The sequence below is a fragment of the Heliangelus exortis genome, chromosome 1 (assembly GCF_036169615.1).
Source record: "Heliangelus exortis chromosome 1, bHelExo1.hap1, whole genome shotgun sequence".
Taxonomy (NCBI): Eukaryota; Metazoa; Chordata; class Aves; order Apodiformes; family Trochilidae; genus Heliangelus; species Heliangelus exortis.
In genome coordinates this window covers 78,734,225-78,756,098 of record NC_092422.1, presented here as the reverse complement: position 1 = coordinate 78,756,098, position 21,874 = coordinate 78,734,225, and the positions used below count along the sequence as shown (strand labels likewise).

Genomic DNA, 21,874 nt, shown 5'->3' with positions numbered 1-21,874 from the left:
AAACCACCAGATTTTTTTTTGTGTGTGTATAGTAAAAATTATTTCCAAATACTGTAGGGATGGAATTTTCAAAGGAAAGGGAGCTTTACAGGAAAGACAATATTTAGCATAGCACAAAGCAGTTCTGGCAGCTGGAAGCTGGGCAAAGTAACAGAAAATGGGTATTTCAAATAAAGCCACAGGAAAACAAGATGCTTTTTCACAATGAAGAATCCTGACTTCCTAAGCAAGCCAGCCCAGAACTAGGAGCACTTACCAAGGAGGATACAGCTGTAATAAGTCTCCAGCACTTCCCATTCTGATCTGTTCTGAACACTGCTGCTGCTCCTCCCTTTGCCTGCTTAGCTTTCCCCTTTATGTCTACAACTCTTCCCAGCAGAACTGCTGTCATTCACCTTCACCTTCTCTCCTCAGAATCAGAGGCAGCTTAGGTCTGGAGGCAGGAGAGGCCTCACAACCTGCTCAGCCAGCAGCCACATGCTTGGAAGAGTAACCATGAGGTGACCAGAGCAGCTCTAGAGCTGACACTGGTGGCGGATCCTTGGGTGCAGAGCAAACTCCTGAGGAACAAGAAGGTGCCCCGAAACACCCACCACCAGTCCTTCCTTCCTGCTGAGCTGAGTTGCCAGAAGGGTTTGATGCTACACTGAGTTTGCTTGTAAAAAAAGGGTAATAATAAGCCATTGGAGGAAAAAAGTCCCATTAATAACAACACACAATTAAGCAGCAGTTTCACCTGAGGCTGGAGCAGACCTCTAATCTCCTCCTAAAACTGAGCTGAAAATAGCCTAGAAACTGGGGCTTTGCCTCTTGAGTGGAGACCCTTTCGGGCAGCTGCCTATCTTAGTTTGAAGATTTTGCTCCAGCAGCATCCATCCTTCCTTTGATGAGAAAGTGTGACCTGCAAGTTCATCAGCCAGGTAAGGCAGCTTCTCCTTTCACAAACACAGGAGGCTGCTCCCTGTGCTGGCGTGGCCTGAAACAACCTGAAGACCAGAGCAGGCTCAAAGCAGCTCCTCGGCATCTGCAGCTGCCACCCCGGTGCCTGGCTGGTCCTACAGGATCAAACAGTGCAGGAAACCCTAAACCCCTGGGACTGACTTCTCCTGTTTGCACAAAAGGCACAATCAGAACCTCTGACAAAGGAAAGCTGGGAATCCAGGAATGCAAAGATTTTTTGTTTTATTTTGTTTTTGAATGACTGTGGCTAAACGGAAGCAAAATCCTGGTTGCAAGGCACAGTTTTCACAGATAAAAAAACCTAGCAAGAAAGTAATTTTTTTCAAAATAGCCTCATCAGGAAGAAAATGGTCCATTATCTGGTAACAATTATTCTTGTGCCAAAGGTAGGAACACTCAAACGGAAAAATCCCACATGATGGCACTGACCAGGCTGCACATGTGCTCACCTGCATTTCAAATCTTATAAACTGCTTTGTTACAAATAAATTATGGCCCTCTTCAGCACATCGTATTTTTTTTAACCTTATTCTATCACTATCTAATCATATTTTCATACAAACAAACCCTGGTTTTCCATAAAATAAAGTAACGGTGAACTGCAAAGCCATCATCCACTTAGGAAAAGCAGATTAATTATAACCTGCTCTTCACAAGTGACTAGCTATGAATACCAAGAAGGTTGTGTCATTTTTATATACTAAGTACCATATGAGTCTCTAGATTTTTTACCTCAAAATTAATGCATAACACCAGCAGGAACCCAGGTACTTTGCTATTTTGCCAGAGTTAAGACATTCCTGTATCATAGATTAACAAGTTTCATTTTTAACAGTGTCCTGAGCTTGCACCACTACAATATCTGATTAAAAGCAAAATGGCAAAACAAGATTTCCTGGAATTTTTGCTTTGGTATCTAAAAGGTCTCTTCTAAATGTGTGCACTTATTCCAGAAAAGAAGATGGACATTTTAAATATTCACACTGTTCACACGCAAATAGAAGACTCCCTGTGGCACGTCCTGTGTAAGAATGAGATTCCCCACAGACCAGTTGGCTCCCAACTAAACAGTAATCCAAACAGAGTAGGAAATAATGGGTTAATTCTCCCCTTCCCCCCAAAAAAAAGTACCTTAAAACCATCCCACAGCACACACTTGTATCACAGACATGCAGAAAACAAGGAGAAAAGTCAGAAAGCACCAGCAAGCTCACCGCCTGCATCCTTTACAGGAATGCAAGAATAAAATACTACCATGAAGTCAAACATCTCTATTCTGACACCTTTTAACTTCGAGTTTCTGGGAATTCAAGATGATTTGTCACAAGGAACAGAGATAAACTACACAGAATCTCATTAGAGCACAGCCATAATGCACAAGGAGTGGTGGTACTACCCCGCCATCCACAGAACTGACTCCACCCATTAACTGAATGAAATTGCATCTAGAGGGAAATGCCCAAGATTACATTTTTGCATGTTTTACCCAACTGTTTATTGAGAGAAAAAAAAGAGCACTGACAGCTGTGTATCAAGCACCTGGATAAAATACTTCTATATGCCATTAAAATAAACCAAAAAACAAAAACCATACAAATTTAGTTTTCTTGTTGCACAACAACATTTAGCAAGCTGGCATTCTCTATGATTAAGAACAGAGGAACAGGAAGACAAAATGTATTTAAATATACCAGAGCAAAGCCCAGCTGCAACCTCTTTGTTCATCACAAACACCTATTTGTGAAGTATTTTGTAAAGCTGGTAAATTTGTCTGTTATCTTGTACAGGACCTGGCTGTTTTACTTTTCAAGCACCCTGCATCATACCGACAACAGACACCCATATCTGAAGAAAAAAAAAAAAAAAGCATTGTTTCTCTGGTAGTAAGACTTAACCTTTAGTCCAACATCATCTCAAGACCTAGAAACTACCACACAGCCACGACTCACAGGCACACAAAACCCCAGGTTCTTTCACCAGAATTCAAAACTAGAACCACACCTTAAGTGCTGGTCTTCCACAGGCCCAAGGATTATATCAAGTGTTCTGTTTTTAAAGATATTTATTATAACAAGACTGAAGAGCAAAGCTAAACAGCAAGGGAGATGCTCACATTTTAATGACTTGCACCTCACGACCATGCGAGCTGGCATCAGCTTCCATAACTATAGGAAAATTTATTGAAGGTGCCCTTGGAAAACTTTCCACTACCAAAACACAGACCAACATGTGACCTTCAAAACTGAGAAAACTGAAGCTTTCTTCTGAGAAACCTTAAATCAGAGTATTTCTAGATGCCTGCTCATTTACTAATTCCAAGAAAATCATCCAGTGGCAGCTCAAGGAGAATAATCTCAGAACTTTCATACAGCATCTCCTAGCTGCACACAAGCAGAAGCAAAGTGACATGCCTGTCACTTTTGGACTAAGAGACAGAGAGGGGCATAGTTTAGGCAAAAGACAGAACATTATCCAAGTCACTAGAGGGAGAGTGAGGGTTTTCAGATTGCTGCAACCAATTTTCTGAATGGCTAATGCTCTTAGAAAAAATACTACAGACATTTTTTACTCAACTCTCCATTTTACTTACTAGTAGAGGAGATGGGACAGATGCTAGAACAGCCTCAGACTTGGATGATGAATATAAAATCCCAAAAATTGTTTAATTTTCTCTATCAAGTATGTAAGGCATGCTTTGTATGCCTGACTACATTTAAAATTGTCTACTGTGAGTTTTGCTTCCACTGAAAATATCAAATGTAAAAATGAGCCTAAAACAGACTAAGAGGGACATGAATGTATGATGACAAACTGATCCCTTATTACAAATTTTTCTCCCACCTAAGCCTGTGTTCTAGAGGCACAAATCTTCATTATTCTGCTGTTGCTGCAATCGTTGCTTCACATTCTGCAGAGAGCTACTGCCAAATATTATGCAGTACATGCTGAAGATTTTCCAACTCTGAGCTACCTAATTAACGGCTCCACTCCTATGAACAACCTACCAGAGCAAATGGTAAGTGGTGGGAGGATGCAACACAAATTTCTTCTCAAGTTTTAAAATAAATTCTTCATCAGAAAAAAATCTAGATCTCAACTGGAGCCTCATTTATTACTGAGTGAGAAAGTTAACGAGTCAAGAAATCTGGGTCTCCAGACATCTTCCTGCTCTCCAGTTGCCTGGTAGCAAGCTTGGGTTTTCATTTTATTAAGTTACAAAAGCATATAAAACTTAATGGAAAGTTGAAGAACTTTCAACCAGCAGCCTTGGGTGTTTTAACAATTTTAAATGTCAAGAATAATCCAGGCAACTTTAGCGCTTTAAGGAGATTTGCACAGCAGAAAAAAGCCAAATGCAAACAAAACACCCCACTATGTGTGGCTACAAATCATGCTGATGTACCCAGATCAATGGGATACCAGCCTTACAGGAATCCCCAGTAACTCCTTTCAGGATCTACACTACTTCTGCACTCCTGTCAGCAAATTAAAAACTCCAGGAAGCAGAAATGCATTAGTGGCAATCTTTAATAAAGCTGAATGTTACAGGAAATGTCCTACTCCACAAAAACACTGGAAAGTGGCTAAACTGGGGGTTCCCTCTCTATTTGCCTCACAGGAGGAGTCAGTGCCACCAGAATAGGTGGCTCCATCCCCACCTTCAGCATCTCACCAAATGTGGTCCCTCTAAATCCCATTTCTGCAGATCAGAAGCCTCAAGTGCTGTGAAGCTGTGTTCCTACCATGGTAACAGTGATGATTCCAGGGCTTAAATACTCCCTTCTGTTACTTGCATCAATATATTAAACCAATAAATTATAGCAATAAATTACTAAGTCTTGATCCACAGTAGGGGTTACAAAACCAAAGGAAAAAAAACCATACACTTTTAGAGCCGTGAAACCATAAATTTCAGCAAAGTTTGAAACACACATAGCATAGAGATGGTAACAAAATTCAGCTCTTAAGTTTTGCCAATGCTAACATCTGTTCTGCTTGTAAAACTGTGTCCTCTCAAAGTCAAGAAATTGGAGAACATGAATTAATTTCTGAAATATTACTTCCTAACGTTAAAGTTTTAAGTTGCCAAATAAGTTTCATTTATAATTATTTAAATTCAGTGCTGTTAAACTACAAGTGTTTCTGGATTCCTCTATAAAAGAGAGGAGAATTTGACACTCTTGCCATAGGCTTTCTACTTTAGGCAGTTACTCAGAAATCACCATTTCTAGGTGGGAGGCTTGAACTTTTCTTACCTCAATATTCTAAGAAAGAGTAATCAATGCTATTTCAAAAGAGAGCAAATCAAGAATCACTATGTTAACCCAATTTTCTCAGACTACAAAAGGGAAAAATTAAGTTATATCCCAAAATACTTTAGGGTACGCATTCCCACCTACACCTCCCTCCCTTTCCCCAGCTTCAAACCTACAGAAACCAGGGACATTTCTCTATAAAGAAATAACATAGAAAAAATATTTGCAGAAGTGATGGACTCAGAGTAACTGCTGTAGAAACTAGTTTTTCAATAAGCTTTTTTGAAAGCTCCCACAAGTGCTTTTGTAGTTCCATTATTTTGTAGCAAGAGAGATCTTCAGATTTACAATTAGCAGAAAATTTCTCTCTCACTTTTTCCAATCAATTCAAGTACAATTTTATTCTCTGTACAACTGCTGTCTCCATAAATATTTTTATATTTTTATTCAATATATTTATTCAGGTCTTCAGTGTAAACAGCAAAATCAAGAACTGAAATTCAGCTACATTAGACATGATTTTATCTTTTCAAAGCAGATCAAATCCTATGCCTCAAGAATCACTGAAAGATAACTTCAGAGTGAAAATCAGCTTCCTGGGAAAATAACCAGTTCATAAAGACTTATGACTGACAGTTTAAAAGTTTTAAAACCTACCTGGAAACCTAATACAAAACAGATCAGGTTCACTGCCTCTGAAAATTCAGAGCAATGCAATACAGGAACAACTGCAATTACAAACAGTTCTAGAACCAAGTAGGAAATTAATTATGCTTGAGATATTAACATTAAGTCTTGCAGGGAGGAGGATACGAACATGGAAACGTATTTCAAATGTGTATTTTCTAATGTACATTTCTGTAGAAGATTTCAAACTGCTTTGTGACAAAACAGGCAAGATACACACTTTTATCTAAAATTATTCTGAGCTCTCAGCTGCAGCTCTCTGAGCCTGTCCCTCTGTAGGCATGTGTGAGGTTGACCTTGGGCTGACAAAATCACAAAGTAAGCTCCACAGTGTGTGAAACTAAATTAGTCCATTAAGAATATAATCATGTACATTACTATATTACATACTTTACTTATTTTTATTTGTCAGAATACAGAAAAAGGAAAAAAGGAAAGAATGAAAGGAAAATAAGTATACACAAGCTCTATCCACAGTTATTGGACTAGAGATAATTCCAACACAAGTTACAGAAGACTCAAAAATAATACATTACCAAGTCATCTCATGAAAAATTAGCTTCCTGCTCCCCCATTATCACTGAAGTTGATTCAAGTGGTGCCACCTCAGAGGAAAAGCAACACAGGACCTCTTTCCTTCTTGGATGCCAGGTGCAACACACAGGCCAGCTCCTCAGTAAGAATTCTGTCCCAAAACCCATGTTGGGAACAAACTGAATTGATTTCCACCAAGTACAAGTTTAGCAGGCTGTTAACAACTCAACCAGTTTTCTATGCCGTTTTCCAAGATATTTTAAGGCAATGTAATACCACAATTAAAGCACATAAAACTTTACATTTTCTTATTTATTTTTAATTAGAAAGCCACTTCAGTTACACAAATCTTCATTGTTTCAAATGTCAACAGCTTAAACCCTGATCCTGAGAACAGATTCATTTAAGTAGGATTACTCTCACACAGTTTATTTGTGCAAGTATTTGCAAGGTTCAGCCCTGAAGTTGCTACACAGTTTATAACTATGATAAACTCACCTTTGAACTCAGTAATACATCGTTCTGCCATGTGCCATCATATTCTTATGTTCTGCAAAAACACGTGTATATATATATATTAATTCATTGGCAGATGAGTATGTCAGGGAGAAGAGATGAAGAGCTATCAGAAGCCACAGCATCTACATGGCAACCAAGGAAACATGCAAGGAAACTGAACACCATACAGTCAGACATGGTTAACCTCAAGAGATAAATATTAACAATAAACATTTAGCCCATTTTCTACCAAAATTCTTTCTACCAATCAAGACCGCTTTGCATTTTCCAGCACCTAACACAGAAGGGTCTAGAAGTGCTTAGTAAAGGTGGTGAGGAGAGGCAGAAAATGTCTTCCAGGTCAATGAGGTCAAGATTTCAGCTTAAATACTAAGTTTGGGTGGAAGCAAATAGGAGAATGCACTACACTGCAAGATCACTCTTGCTTAATTTTTGGAGAAAATGAACAGCTGCTTCAAAGCAAATTCTAAATGCCACTAAGGAGAAAAAAAAAAAAAAAAAAGTTACTCAGTTAGAGCAGCAAGTGTAGTTTACATAGCCAAAAGGTAGCTTGATTTTTTTCAAGAACACCAAAATTAATACCCATATTCTTCAAGCATGTGTCAAGGGACCTGCTTTAAAACACTGCCCAAGAGGTAGCACAAACTGCAGCAGGACAAAGATTTTCTCAGTACTATACTGGGTCATCACAGCCAAACAAAGAGGCAAAGACTGTCTTTGAGTTGAAAAAAGAATAATTTCAGCATCTTCTGAATATTTCTCATCAAATGCTGACTGTTAAAGATCCCTTGTTAGCCTCAAAACCAAGTCTAGAAAAGCAGGGAACACAAATACATGATTCAGAGAAATTTCAGTATCTATCGATATTAAACTATGCAGGGTATTAATAGATCACATTCAAGACATACACCAGAAAAATGCCCACTGGACAAAAAAGTTAAACTATTTGTCACACTAAAACACACAGAAGTTTGCAAATTCTCAGGAAGAACAGAGAAACAAACATCTCTTGCTCATTTTCTTTCTGCTAATCACTAAACACAACAGATACGAAGCATTTTCACTGAAAACACTTTTTCTTCTTATGTGTCCTGTAACTCAAGACAAGAAGGTTGCAAAAACATTAGGAGGCCATACATCTGAAATCCATAAAAAAGAAATACTTCTAAATCATCTGAAAGTTTGAAATTAACAGCCCCAATATATTAAAACAAAATAACAGACTCAAATCAAAGGTAGAAGCAACTGAAAAAAGATCAACACTTGTAGTTAAACTAGTCACAAGAAAAACCCACCCACCCTCATTTTTCAGGCATATTCATTGAAAATTCTCTTCCCATTGAAGGTCTGCTGCTATTGTTTCTTGAGAGGTTTCAGACTAAACACCCCTATGTAGAAACATGGCATGAGGACAAGGAGTGGAGAACAATTTAGGGCATACCTGGGATCTCCACTAAAGCACAGGCTGCCTAGACAAGCTTGGAGAGGAGACAAGTTGCTTCTGGATCATGTTCACCATAAATGCTCCCAAACAGATGTTGGAAATGAAAAGAAAATGCATTTCTCATGCTCTGCCTTCCTGCTTTGAGATGTTTGTACACACTCAGGGTCCTTGCAAATAGGTGCCATTTCAGGGGACTTCAGTTTTCAAGTACTAGAACACTCCAGCCCATAAAGCCAGCCAGTCGTTTTTGTGAATAAAGAAGTAAAATTACTAATAAAACATAACACCTCCCATGGTATCTTCAGCTTTCTTTCACTGGCTTCCATGGTTTAAATTCAGTTCATTGCAATGAGTTCAATATGCTTGCATCCTTTCTTTCTGTTCTCTCTCCATGTAATAAGGAGCCAAAAAGAAACATCAGGTCAGGATTCCCTACTTCAAAACGTGATTTCTCACAAAAGCTGAAACTCAATTTCTTACACAATCGATCTTATTCCTTGGAATGTTTTAGGTCAAGCTCTAGGAAAAACTGACCGCATGCAACTGGGAAAATAGTAGTTCCATCACAAATCTCTATCTTTAAGGAAGCTCTTCTCTGTGATTACTAGAAAACATACACAACTTGAAATGAATTTAAAAAACAGTAAGAAGTTATGGATGAGGGCAGAAGTTAAATGACTAAATTTTAGTAGATGTGACTTCCAACTGGCATTCCGGTCAAACTATTACTGATTTCACCCCAGCAGCACAGCTCTATCACTTGAATAGCAATTTGCCTCCTCTGCAGTCGTGGGAAATTATTGCTTTGGAGGCCACATGAGTTACACCCTCACCGTGCCGTGTAAAGATCCCCTCGACGGGGTCAAACGAGCCTGGATCAGGATGAGAAGAAGATGGCCCCATCAGCACACTCCCTCCCTCCTCCTCCTCTTCCTCCTCCTCCCTGCTGGCAGAAGGGGCTCAGCAGGGCTCTGCTTACCAGCTAACCCAGCCTGTGGCAGCTGACCTCCAATCTCTGTCTCTCAGCAGCTCTCTGCAGAGGGCACCCCGGCGCTCCAGCACCGCTTCACTGTACAACCACAAGCCCTGCCAATTCTTGAACTGCTCAGTTACAAATTCTTGACTGCAATGGATGAGAGTAAGGGTTTGCCAGGTAAGAACTTGGATTCTTCAGAAATGGGGCTACATGAAACTTATTGCTCAAAGCACTTCATAATCCTTTGATGAAATGCGCTATATAAGTGCAAAGTACTATCATTAAGTCAAACTAGATTATTTTTTTTTTAATAAAAAAAATATCTAGGAATTTCTCAGCATTTCCCTGTTTACACATCAGTTCTTTATAAAAATAAATACTGGGAGGACAAAGGAGATGGTTCACCCCCCAGTTTTAGTAAACAAGTTTCATTTTTCCACACTAAAATCTGCAATATACTTCCAAAAAATATTAGAATGCCTAAGAGAAACAGAGTGGATCAGAGTTGCTTACAACTCACCTACTTTATTCCTCTAGCTAGAATACCACCGAACTTTTAATCCTCACAAATGTTTCTGAAAGGCTGTAGTATTAGGAACAGTGTTTGGCAAAGACTTAGTGAAGAACAGTTTCCTAATACTCAGCAGTAATCCTGACCATAAATTTAAGGGAAAAAATACTTAATCTTTTTCTCTTGAATTTTTCTTAAATCATGTATCATGTTTCCCCCACCCCATTTCTACAGTATTCCCAGTTTCATATACTTAGACCAAAGACACTTCCCAAAAGCTGGTGTACAACGTCTTTATATACACTACAAATTCATATTACCAGACTATAGTCAGACATTGAATATATAAATAACTTTGCAAACTATTTACAGGTTTTAAACTAACCAAGTTCTAATCAACCGACACTCTTAAGGCAAATTCATTTGCATGACTGGTTGTCTGGCCTTTCAACATTTCTCTCCCCTCCCCAGCTCCCCAAAATGATAAACATGAAATTGAATTACCCCCTGCCTCTGTATTGACACAATTTTTTGCATGGAGAAATGATCTAACTACTTATGAACTTTCCTCAAAACAAGGAAAAATGTATAGAAATGCATTTCTGTGTTTCTGTGTCAAGAAAATTATTAAGGTGCATACCAAGAAGTGGAAACACTAATGTCTTAAAACAACATAATTTTTGTATGCACTTGACTAATGGATTTGGAAATTTGGGAAAAGCATCAGTTTAAAGCTGCACAACCCTTTTTAGTACTATGCATTTATAAGCTCATGTGATATAAAACCTGAAGAGCTCAAAGGGATTTTCTTTAAGAGGTGACACGGTGCAATAGAAAATGCAGCAAAGAGTGGATTTTCAAAGCATATGTTTAACTACACCAGAATTTTTCTCTTGTACGATATTGCTGTGCAAGATACTATTTCAAGGGGTTCTGCAGATCTTGCCAATCCTCACACTGGAATAAAAATTGGCCATTTTGAATAGTATCTGTTTGTTACACCGTTGTATTTTTAAGTGCAATCACAGTGCAATCCCTTCTGTCAAATGCATGACTGAAGCAACCAAGCATATTCTGGTGAAGTAGACAGGATTCACATACCAAACGTGCTTAGTGCCTTCCTTTAAGTCCCAATCATTACTTTGTTCTTACTATTTTTCCATGCCCTGATTAGGTCTTTGTTTGGAAGTAATTAGCTACTGTGGTTTGAAGGATTTGGGAACAAAGCAGAGACTTTATACTGAACGCAGAGGTTATCTCCAACAGAGACAAAAAGTGGCAAGTTATCGATTAGCTTTATATTTAGAAGCATCCCTTGGTTCACTGCTAGGATTGCTCCAGTCATCTGCTTCAGGTGTGGTCTTGTAGTGTCGCCAGGCTGACTTATTAAAAACTGGAAGTCTTTCAAATGATTCACTTGAAAGGGCCTATGGAAAAAACAAAAGTGGTCGTAAGAGATCATGAGAGACACCAGGAGCCAGACCATACTGTGGAGAGTTCTACAGTTACAACTTCTGTATAGAACAAGTGTCTCAATTATCAAGGTCACAACACTGTTCTGAAAATACTTAGGCTGTGACTAATCACTCTCACGATAGCCAAAGTACTAATCATAGTAAAAATTAAAACAAAATAACAACAGCTTAAAATATTTCCCTTATTTCCAGGTCTACACAGAGAAAAAGGAAAAAAGTTCTGGTCAAAAAAATTTTAGGGAGATTTGCCATTGACACTGGGCACTTTAAACATTTTCCTTCTCCAGCAAATTCAGACTCAGTCAACTCACTGATCTGTGAGGGATGATCTAGTTCAAGCCATTAGTATGCCCTTTTTTCTCCTCTGAGAAAGACTGCACCTTTTTCCTCCACATATATATGCACAGGACTAAACCCATGAGAAACTGAAGTTAGCAGAGTTAGCACAACTCACTCCAGCCAGCAAGGCACAGTGACAACACTAAATCAATAACCTGCACATGAGCTATAGGCTATATTCTTTTAAATTCCCCGATAAAATTCAAGAACTTTGTTTCAACCTTAAGCCTCTGAGTAGCCTTAGATCTCAAGTATTAGTGCTAGCTTAACACCTACAGTTTCTGCTTTTAGGATTTATATTTAGATAAAATATAATGAAGATAGCAATTAGAGATTTGAAAAGAAGTTGAAGAGTGAAAACAAAGAATGTTCACTTATTCAGCCCATTATAAACTATCAAATTGCACTGCTAGCTTAAAAAAGGGTAAAATTCATACCTTCAAATAAATTACAGCATCTGAACCAACACCTTCCATCGAGTAGAGTTTAAGGTCACCTTGAAAGTACCTAGCGTAGAGACGAGAAATTGGCAAGCCATAGCCAAACCCAGCCTACAAAAACAAGGAAACAAAAGGGAAAACATAGTGGGGAAGTTAAAAAAAAAAAAAAAAAAAGGCAACAGATCACCTTAATCATTTATAAAACAGGGAAAATTATATCAGAATCCTTTATTTGGACTACGTTGTCCATTTTCCATTTTCTCAAAGACATGTAACATACAACATATGCCTTCCATCCTCAAGGCAAACCAACTATGCCTGGAATTATTGTTCTTAAGCATTGCCACACTTAAAAGACTACACAAGAAAGCCAGAGACAACTCTTCTTACTTCACCTGGGTGACAGGAGTGATTGCTGATACCATATTACTACAGAGACTGGAAGACTATTGCAGAAGCCTACATAAAAAGCAATACAAGGCAAATAATCCTTACCATCCTTACCTATCTAACAAAAAAGATGATTATTTCACAGCACTGAATGACCTACTGAGACCCTGTGCAAACCATGCAATTTTCAAGAGCACAATACAAGATACAAATTTAATTCTAAATTTACATCACTAATATTCACAACCATAGTGCAAGAAGGTCAACAAATGGCACTTTCCCCAATTCACTCTCATCAGAAAAAGGTTTAAAAATCAAGCCTCTCTCATTGCATCCAGGGACTAAAATTGTAGTCTACACATCATCTCTCTTTCAGGTGACTGGATACGTGCCAAGAATCACAGTGGCTGATTATTCACCTAACATACACAGATTATTCAGGACTACCCAGAATAATAAAGGAAGGATTTCAGACATGTATGTCCTTATTTTCAATGGCTTGTAGGGCAATGGAGTAATACAACTTTCCTGTCGGGGTGGACTACAAGAAGAATTAGACACCTAAAGTTTTCAGACAAGCAGTATAAGCATTCCACTATAATATTTTTAACAAAGGCAACCTGACAGATACTACATACCATGTCCTGAATCTTAAAAGCTCTAAAATGATACAGTAAAGAGAAGGCTAAGAAGCAGGACTTGCAGGCAAAACACATGCCACATATGTGGTCTGACTTTCTAAGCCACCCCTTGAGGGAGGGGTGAACATGAAAGAACTTTGCATTACAGTATCCATCAAATTCTCTTGCTGTCACTACCACCTCTACAGTAGTTTCCAACCTCTTTGCCTCGTTTCTTCACAAGTCTACATTTAATAATTTTAAATTTGTTAAGAGTTGCTCACACCGATGACTGTAATAGTTCTGAGCAAAACAAGAAAGCAAAAAAGACCAAAGATGCCCTTTTCTACTCACACTGCTCATCATAGTTCTTAGTGTCCATTTCCACAGTTTAAACAGATGCTTAGCAGCACTTTTTTAACAGTAAGCTTAAAAAACTTAATTCTCAAAGACTTCCGTTAGAGACACAGGCATCATTTTCAAACATCTCATCTTGAAACTAGATGCATTTCTTTATTATCCTCTAAAAACTTGAAGTTATATGAAAGAACTAAAAAAAAAAAAATAAATTCCTTGTATCCTTTCTGAAGGCCAGACCATAAATACATTACAGAAACTAAAAAGCAAAACAACCAAAAGGCAAACTATAGATAGTGCATGTCCCCCAGGAACAGTTCAAGTAAAGGGCAGCATCAAACAATCCTGAAAAAGTATTATACTTTGCCTCTCTACAGAACTACACGTCCTTAACCCATGCCCAAATTGTGTTTGTCTCCTACTCCTTCCTGGAAAATCTTTTTATGCTCTGTGTTAACCCACGTAATTATTTCACACTGCCTGCTTCCAAAAATTGCCTGTCTGTCTCTTCTCTATATTGTCTTCAGGGTATTTTCCAAAACAGATAACTTACAAGAAATATGAAGACAATGGATCCCATATGAGCACTGTGTTAAGGCAAGACCTTGCAAAAAAGTCTATTTTGCAGAAGATAATTAACAAGAAGTGCTTATATACATCTGTGCTTGACCCAGAGGACAGAATATAGACAATGATAGTGCATCTGTCCTGAGAATGGAAAGCTTTTTAGAGCAAATTTCTCATTAAGTATTACAGTATGCATTATACAAATCCAAAAATTATTACGTTTCTGTGTTAGTGTCTACAGGTTTAATTAAACCTAATTTAACCCACACTGCTCCTACTATAAACAAATGCTGCAAGAGAGAATCATTAAATTCTCTGAGAAAATCTAATTATGATTATACATTACCATGTGTTCCTAATGTTTCCACTATGGGTACAGCAGTACAGATGAACCCAAGACCTGCCAGAATCTGAATGCTGCCATGGTAACAAGGTTTCTCAGCAGTTTTTAAGCAACATTTGCAATAAAACTGAGAAACAATTTTCACCAGTCGACAAAAAGAACCCCTCTCCTCCACTTCCCAAATCCATGAATGTTTCATAAACCAGACAGAGGATCATAAAAAGGGAGGAGAGTGCTAAAACAGAAAAATACATCTGTTTACACTGCATTGCAATTTAGTTTATTAGTGAAGAATGATATAAGCACAGACCTCCCCTACCTTCTAGAGCACTGTAATTCTTAAGTAGGTTTGGTCTTCAACCAAATAAAGAAACTCTCCTTCTGTAGCAACTCTGAAGGACACTTACGCAGAACCTTTCTGATAAAGAATTTTTATTTCTAGAATGACACAAGGTATAGCATTATTGTTTTCGTTACTGGACCTGGGAGATTAATGCGTAACACATGAAGCTTCACTGCCAAGTCCTTTTTCCTCTTAGAAGAGAGCTATGCTAGTTCTTGACTTTCCTTCTAAACACACACATATAAATAACAGAGCTGAACAACTCTTCTCAACATTCAGTCATCAGTCAGACTCACAGGGCAAAAGCTGCCAGATTTGCAAGAGGGAGATACTTTGTAGGTCTGACTACAGTGACATACAGACTGAAGAGGAAAACAAGGCCTGAAAATGGGTACAGTAGAAGAATACTAAGTATAAATCACACAGAATCAAAGTAAGCAGCCTTGAAAATGAGGAAATAAACACAGGAATGAATTGCTAAAGATGCAACAGACAAAAAAAAAGAATAGTGTCAATCTTAAGATGAACACATTTTACAATCAGAGAGCCACAAAGGAAGAGTTATTTTAATAGTGAGAGCCACAAAGGAAGAGTTATTTTAATAGTGAATACAACTGGTAATCAAGGTATAAGTTTATAGTGAGAAAAAGGAAATCTTTGTAGGCTGATATAGTAAATTGCTGATTAAAAGTGAGATGGAACAAAGGCAGATTATGAATCAGGAAAGATTCTACCATTCTTGACATAAAGAAAAAAAATTATATTTGAATTAAGGCCTGTTCCCTATCACTCATCCCATTCAAGATTTTCTGTGAAAAAGCAAAAGTTTGAAACACGTTACACTAACATGTGTTGTAGAGGCAGGAGCTGTGACAAATTAATACCAAGACACAGAACTGTGTTTCACACCCACCAGGGTGGCATCAAACACTGGGCAATGCAGTACAGTAGCATGCCACTGTGGACCAAGACAGTAACAAAGACCTCATGCTAAAAATCTAACAGGAAAATTATTTCTGAGCCAGTCTGAACTGCTTTCACCATCAGTTCACTGTTAATTATTTTACATCAGTAAGTCAAATACTCCCTCTGCCACATTTTTTTTAGCTGCCTGAAGACACATCAAGCAGAGAAGGATCATTAGGGAAAAAAAAAATCACTTAAAAACATGCTAGGAGAGAGTCTCTCTAAATAGGGAAAGGAAATAGTGAAGGGAAACATAAAACCAGAGTAGTGCAAAGGGACATTTAACTATGTATTGCAATTGCTTACCAAAGGCACAGCTCTCGAGGGCTCCAAACTAGGCCTGGGTGCTGTTGAGTACATGTAGTTAAACAATCTGTCTATTTTTCTTAAAGGTACACCTCCGCCTTGATCACTTATCTAAAGAATGAAAAGGTAAGAGGTTTTCAACATTATGTTCAGAAAAAAAACCCTGCAAAACTCAAGCAGCATTATCTAATTTAGAAATGGTAAAGAAGTGACTAAGGACTCTGTGTATGTCTACTTTAAAAGAAGGAGGCTGTGGGGTAATCTCATTGCTCTCTACATCTTCCTGAGGAAGGGGAGAGGAGGTGCTGATCTCTTCTTCCTGGTACGCAGGGGCAGGGTGCATGGAATTGTTCAAAACTACATCAGGGTAGCTTTAGACTGGACATTAGGAAGCATTTCCTTACCAAGAGGGTGGTCAAACACTGGAACAGGCTTCCTAGAAGGGTGGTCAATTCCCCAAGCCTGTCAGTGACCAAGAGGCATTTGGACAGTGCCCTTCCCAACATGCTTTAACTGCTGGGCAGCCCTCAAGTGGTCCAGCAGTTGGAACTGATGCTCATTATAGAGGTCCCTTGCAACTGAAAATATTCTATTCTAGAAAGGCATCAAGCTGTTAGAGAGCACCCAAAGGAGAGCTGAGATGATGGTGAAGGGTCTGGAAGGGATGAGTTATGAGGAGTGGCTGAGGTCACTAGGATAGTTCAGTTTGGAGAAAAGGAGGCTGAGACATGACCTCACTGCAGTTTACGACTTCCTCATGGGGGGAGGAGATGGAACTGGTAGCTATTTCTTCACTCCTGCGACTGAAGACAGGACTTGGGGAAATGGTCAGAAGCTGATTTAGGGGTGTTTTAGTTTATATATTGGGAAAAGGTTTTTCACCCAGAGGACAGCTGAGCAGTGGTACAGGCTCAGCCCAGGGAAGTGGTCACAGCTCCAAGCCTGCCTGAGCTCAAGAAGCGTTTGGGTGACGCTCTCAGGCAGATGGTGTGACCTGCACAAGGAGAGGAGTTGGACTTGGTCATCCTGAGGGGTCCCTTCCAACTTGTGTATTCTATGATCTATGATAATATGAGGCAAGTGTCAGAAGTGATACAGTAATCTCCCTTTTCAAATTGCAAGCCATACTATGCTAAACCTAATAAGTTTGTAAGCTACATATTAGTTTTAGGCATTTACCTTAATAGACAGATCTTCTTTCCCCAAAGTGACTAAGGTTTTGATTGATGGATAGCCTTCTCTCTTACCTTCATGCAATTCCACTGTAGCTCTCATTGAATTCTGAAGATACAAGAAAAGTGTCTTTGAATCTAATTTTACCACATATGCTTTTTGTGACAATTTAGAATCATATGTTTATCATAGAATACCATAGAATGAACTTGCATTTATTTTGAGAATCTAGATACTTTGTCCTATGTTTGTATACAAGACAGAAAAGGCCATATTTAAAACAAATCTGAGAAGTGCTTTCAAGTCAATGAATTGCCCAGTTAAACTTCTACATCAGAATTCCATTATATATACTTTTATCTATTTGATATCAAGTCTGAGAATATAAAGCAATTTTTTTTCTGCATGAAATCAAGTAATATATAAAAGGGATTACAAGATCCTTCACCTCCACCTTGCAGAACACCAATAGTGATGTTCACCATAGAAAACAAGCTTTGATTTTCTCAGCCTGGGTCAGAAAATCTATCAATCTGACTTTACCGTATCTATTAACAGAATTCCACTGCTAGTCCATCACAGATTACCATTAATTATAACTACAACTTACTGTTTCATGACTTGTACCAAAACATACCCAGTAGTATTGTACAAATTCTCACCTGTTCTGCCTTAGAACTGATGTTAAAAATGGCAAAACAGGGGAATATTTAAGTGAACATACTTGACAAATCTCAGAAAAAAACAGCTAAATCCAAAATACCATTATTTAAGGCTTCTCTCTCGTGAAACACATTTTTTCCTCTGAATTTCTAGTGTTCAATTGCACCACCTAGAGACCACTTACATTACTCAAAAGCATACAAGAGCTCTGACATGTTCCACTATCACTCTTGTTCCAGTTATTAAAAAAAGGTAAATAAAAACAAAGCTTACAAAAATTGAAAAGTAATGAATATGTCATCTGTGCAAAAATAAACTACCATAAGTGTTTTAATTTAATCATCTGAAAAAGCACAAAGGGATAAGTGGAAAAAAACAAATTTTAAGTACACAAAGGCACAAGGAACTGTAAGCCTAGGTTTCAAGAATTTCAAACCCTCCTCACTTGTTTAAGAATAAATGTTATTTCAGTTTTCCTTTCTTAAGCCTAAGAGTTGTAACCAAAAAGAACCTCCGTTTCAACAGTAATCTAAATTCACAACTCCCTTTGAAACATTAGCAAGTGCAACCTACCTTGAATAATTCAAACAACATATGAAACAAATGAGAAGGTACATAGACTACTTGAATAGGCTTGTCTGGAGCTTTAGCTAAAAATAAAAATAAAAATAAATAAATAAAAGCAGCAATTTTTTTCTGAACAGTATTTTGTAGCATTTCTATTAACTGGAATAACATGGAGCTTTAGACAGAGACAAGTTTTTAAGCATATTCTAATTTTCCAAGGACAAGATTAGTTCCATGAAGTAAAACCAAAAAATCAGTTGTTATTATTATCACATGAAATAGCACATTTTAATGATAATTTTCAAAGAAATCTATTATGTTAGGTATGAAACTTCACTAACCAAAGTATGGTTTTATACTAAGAGAATTTTCCCACTTAAATGGGAACATTTTTTCTTAGAGCACACATTATTTAAGCATATTTGCAGCATAAAAAGACTCTTAAAATTAAAAAATTCACTGTTTAGATATTCTACAAGCACTTACATATTTTTCCTCATTTAAAACATAAAACACAAAGTATACATAAACCTTTTCAAAACAGATTTCAAACACTATCATACTTTCCTTATTCCAAACCATAACTGAATTTTTTGTCCACTGTCATCCTGCTATTTTGGCAGAGGTTTATGGCTTAGCACAACTGCTCTGGCAGGAAGCAAGACAGCTGCATTTAATATATTCCAGGTCAGTTTTGATGCTGAAGATGCAATCATCCCTGAACATTCAAATACCTACTGGCATGAAGTAATACAGTCACAGCTTGTCACACTCAGTAGTGGTTCAGATTGGAGAAAAATCTCTAAATGCCTGCTTTAGAAATTGCAAAATGAACAGTGGAGCCAACTTCTTCCTTTTTGGCACTGAGGGCTGCTAGCAACGCCACTTACTACTTTAAGAGACACAGTAGTGAAAACTCCTAGGAAAACAGGACCACAACAATGCTCTACACAGTATCAAGGAAACTTGATCATTTATCATGTTAGTTTTGTCAGAAAAGTTAAGTTCTTACTTAAGTTCTCTAATGCATCACCAAAGCCAAGGCAAACAGATTCATACTTGTTAGAGGCATGGAGTGCATGTGGAAAACATGGTATGGCTGTTCTCGTGAGGTAATTTGCAAAGCTGTTTTCCTCATGGTGCTATTAAGCTACTCTAAAAGAAAGAAATTTCTTTCCTTTTTTTTTTTTTTTTTAATGAGATTCAGCAACTTGTTTTCTCTGCTGTTGTGTCTTTTCACTTAGGCTTTTCATGTAGCACTCAGTACTTTCACCTCTAAAATCACTCAGATGGGAGAAAGTTGGGTCCTGTGATTTCGGGAGAGGGGTTTGTTGGTAGTAATTTGTCAGTGTTGGCAATATCACTTGGGTAGAGAAGTATTTCTACAATATTAAGTAGTATTTTGAGGAACCTATGTTCCCATACACTTAGCACTCTCAATTTTGAGTATTAACTGTTTTGAGACTTTTGCAATTTTTCTGAAGTGGGGAAACATCTTAGTCTTACATTTTGACAGCTGCCCAAAATCTGTGAGAGTACCACTCAATGATTTAACATAAAAGAATAATCTCTTTTGTCAATAGAAATTATGAACAAAAATAAGTCAATACACTGAAAAGGACTCTGATCTGTTTTGTAGCATTCGATTTTCACCTTTGCTATAAACTTGAAGCAAATTTCATCAGAGAAGTTTGTAACAGGACTTGAACCATAGACTATGTAAGAAAGGTTTCTAATTTCCTGTCTCAGAGAGAAGACCTTGCTACTGGTAAAGGGAGTGACAGTGGATCATCCTTCAAAATGAAACTAATTTCAGCTCTACTATAAGATTACTCAGAAGACAAGTGTGTTCTTCCATCCAGGCTATGAGTATTCTTGACCACTTTATTTTCCATCAAGTGACAGTGAACTCAGCAAATAACACTGCTTTCAGCATCAAGTAAACAAAAATGTCATTATGATAAACTTTAATTCAGGTGCTCAAATGGACACGTTAGGAGAAGAAAACTAAACTCTGCATACAGGACTGAAAAGTTCAAAATTTTAATTTACAATTAATTATCAAGACAAGAAATAACAGATATTAGAAATGTGTGTTCCTACATATACCATTTCAATAAATTTCAGAATTACCATTGAATTCTTCAACTTCCAGATCAGGTGCCACTGTATAGTACTGTTCACATAACATCTTAGCTGTTTCATAAGCATCTATAAAACAACAGAACATTGACTTATCAAAATCATCTAGAGACAAAGTTCATTCTGTAAGTGAATGATTACAAGCAGAACACTCAGTTTAGTAACTAGTTTACAAGCATGGCTTGTATTCATGCTAATGGCAAGTATTCATGCTGATGTCTTTCTATCTGTATGCATACGGCCCATTTGTCAAGAAAGGGCAAATTTTATTTAAAGCTCCACAAACAAAAGCAGATTACCAGAGACAAGCTATTTTTCATCTCAGTTCAGGGCTTGAAAACCACAAGAGTGTAATTTTAGGCTGACCATAATATCTACTTATTTGTGATGTCTTGTTTAGTGTTTGTTCTTTCTTTCTCAACTAAAAAAAGGATGAGATTGCAACCACAAACTCAGTTTTTCCAAACATGATATGGTTTAAAATAGTTAGCTTTCAAGATCAGGGAAAGCTGGAATCTTTTAAGACTCTTCATTCTTTCCTAGAGAATTAAAAAAAGAAAGTTTCCCCACCATAATCTAACTTGGGCTTTGTGCACTGTCAAAATGCAGCAGGAAAGTTTAAGCTTTTAAGTTTAATTTTTTTTTATTTTTTTGAGTGAGATTTCTTAGTGGTTCTAAATATCCACTGGTACCTTATCTGCAAAAATGTTTTAGAAAAAAGCCACAATTGCTAGCTTAAAGAGAAACACCAAACTCAAAATTGTCTAACTACATAGCTTAAACTACCTTAATGAGAGCGACTTCTTCATAGTAAGTGTGGGCTAAGAGCAAGCACATAAACAGATAGGCAGTTCTGCAAACAGAAATTTGCTAAGATACCATAACAGTTGCATTTGACCTCACCCCACATGTATCTTCATCCTTTCCAAAGTGACACCAGAAAGCAAAAACAGTGCCCAGACTCAGAGCTATGTGACAAACACAAAGAAATTAAAATCACTAGTCCCCAGAAAGAGATGGTTATCTATAACCTTCTTTCTTCAGGGTGTCTATCAAAATAATTTATAATAAACACTGTTATCTGTTAGAAAACAAAACCAAAACCCCAAAACCAACCAACCAAAAACAAAAAACCCACAACTATCAGTTGTTCTGACATCTGCAAGGCTGGACATATCACAAGGCTGACACAAATGCCTGACGTCTAGTAAAATGGAACTATCAACACTGGAAATGTTCTTGATCAAGTCCTGGGAATGTCTCACTAAATCAGGTATCCATTAGGAATCTTCTTTG

At 37.6% G+C, this 21,874-nt stretch overlaps 1 protein-coding gene across 1 annotated transcript in view; it reads right to left on the bottom strand.

Moving 5' to 3' along the window:
* Positions 1-6,730: 6,730 nt before the first annotated feature.
* Positions 6,731-21,874, bottom strand: part of PDK3 (pyruvate dehydrogenase kinase 3) — a 51,470-nt gene continuing 36,326 nt past the window's right edge. Inside the window, exons 6-11 of the mRNA XM_071750143.1 lie at positions 20,570-20,647; positions 18,443-18,519; positions 17,213-17,314; positions 16,034-16,144; positions 12,139-12,252; positions 6,731-11,314 (exon numbers count right to left, since the gene is read on the bottom strand). Coding sequence (XP_071606244.1) covers positions 11,171-11,314; positions 12,139-12,252; positions 16,034-16,144; positions 17,213-17,314; positions 18,443-18,519; positions 20,570-20,647 — 626 coding nt within the window. The 3' untranslated portion in view covers positions 6,731-11,170. The remainder of the gene's footprint in view (positions 11,315-12,138; positions 12,253-16,033; positions 16,145-17,212; positions 17,315-18,442; positions 18,520-20,569; positions 20,648-21,874) is intronic.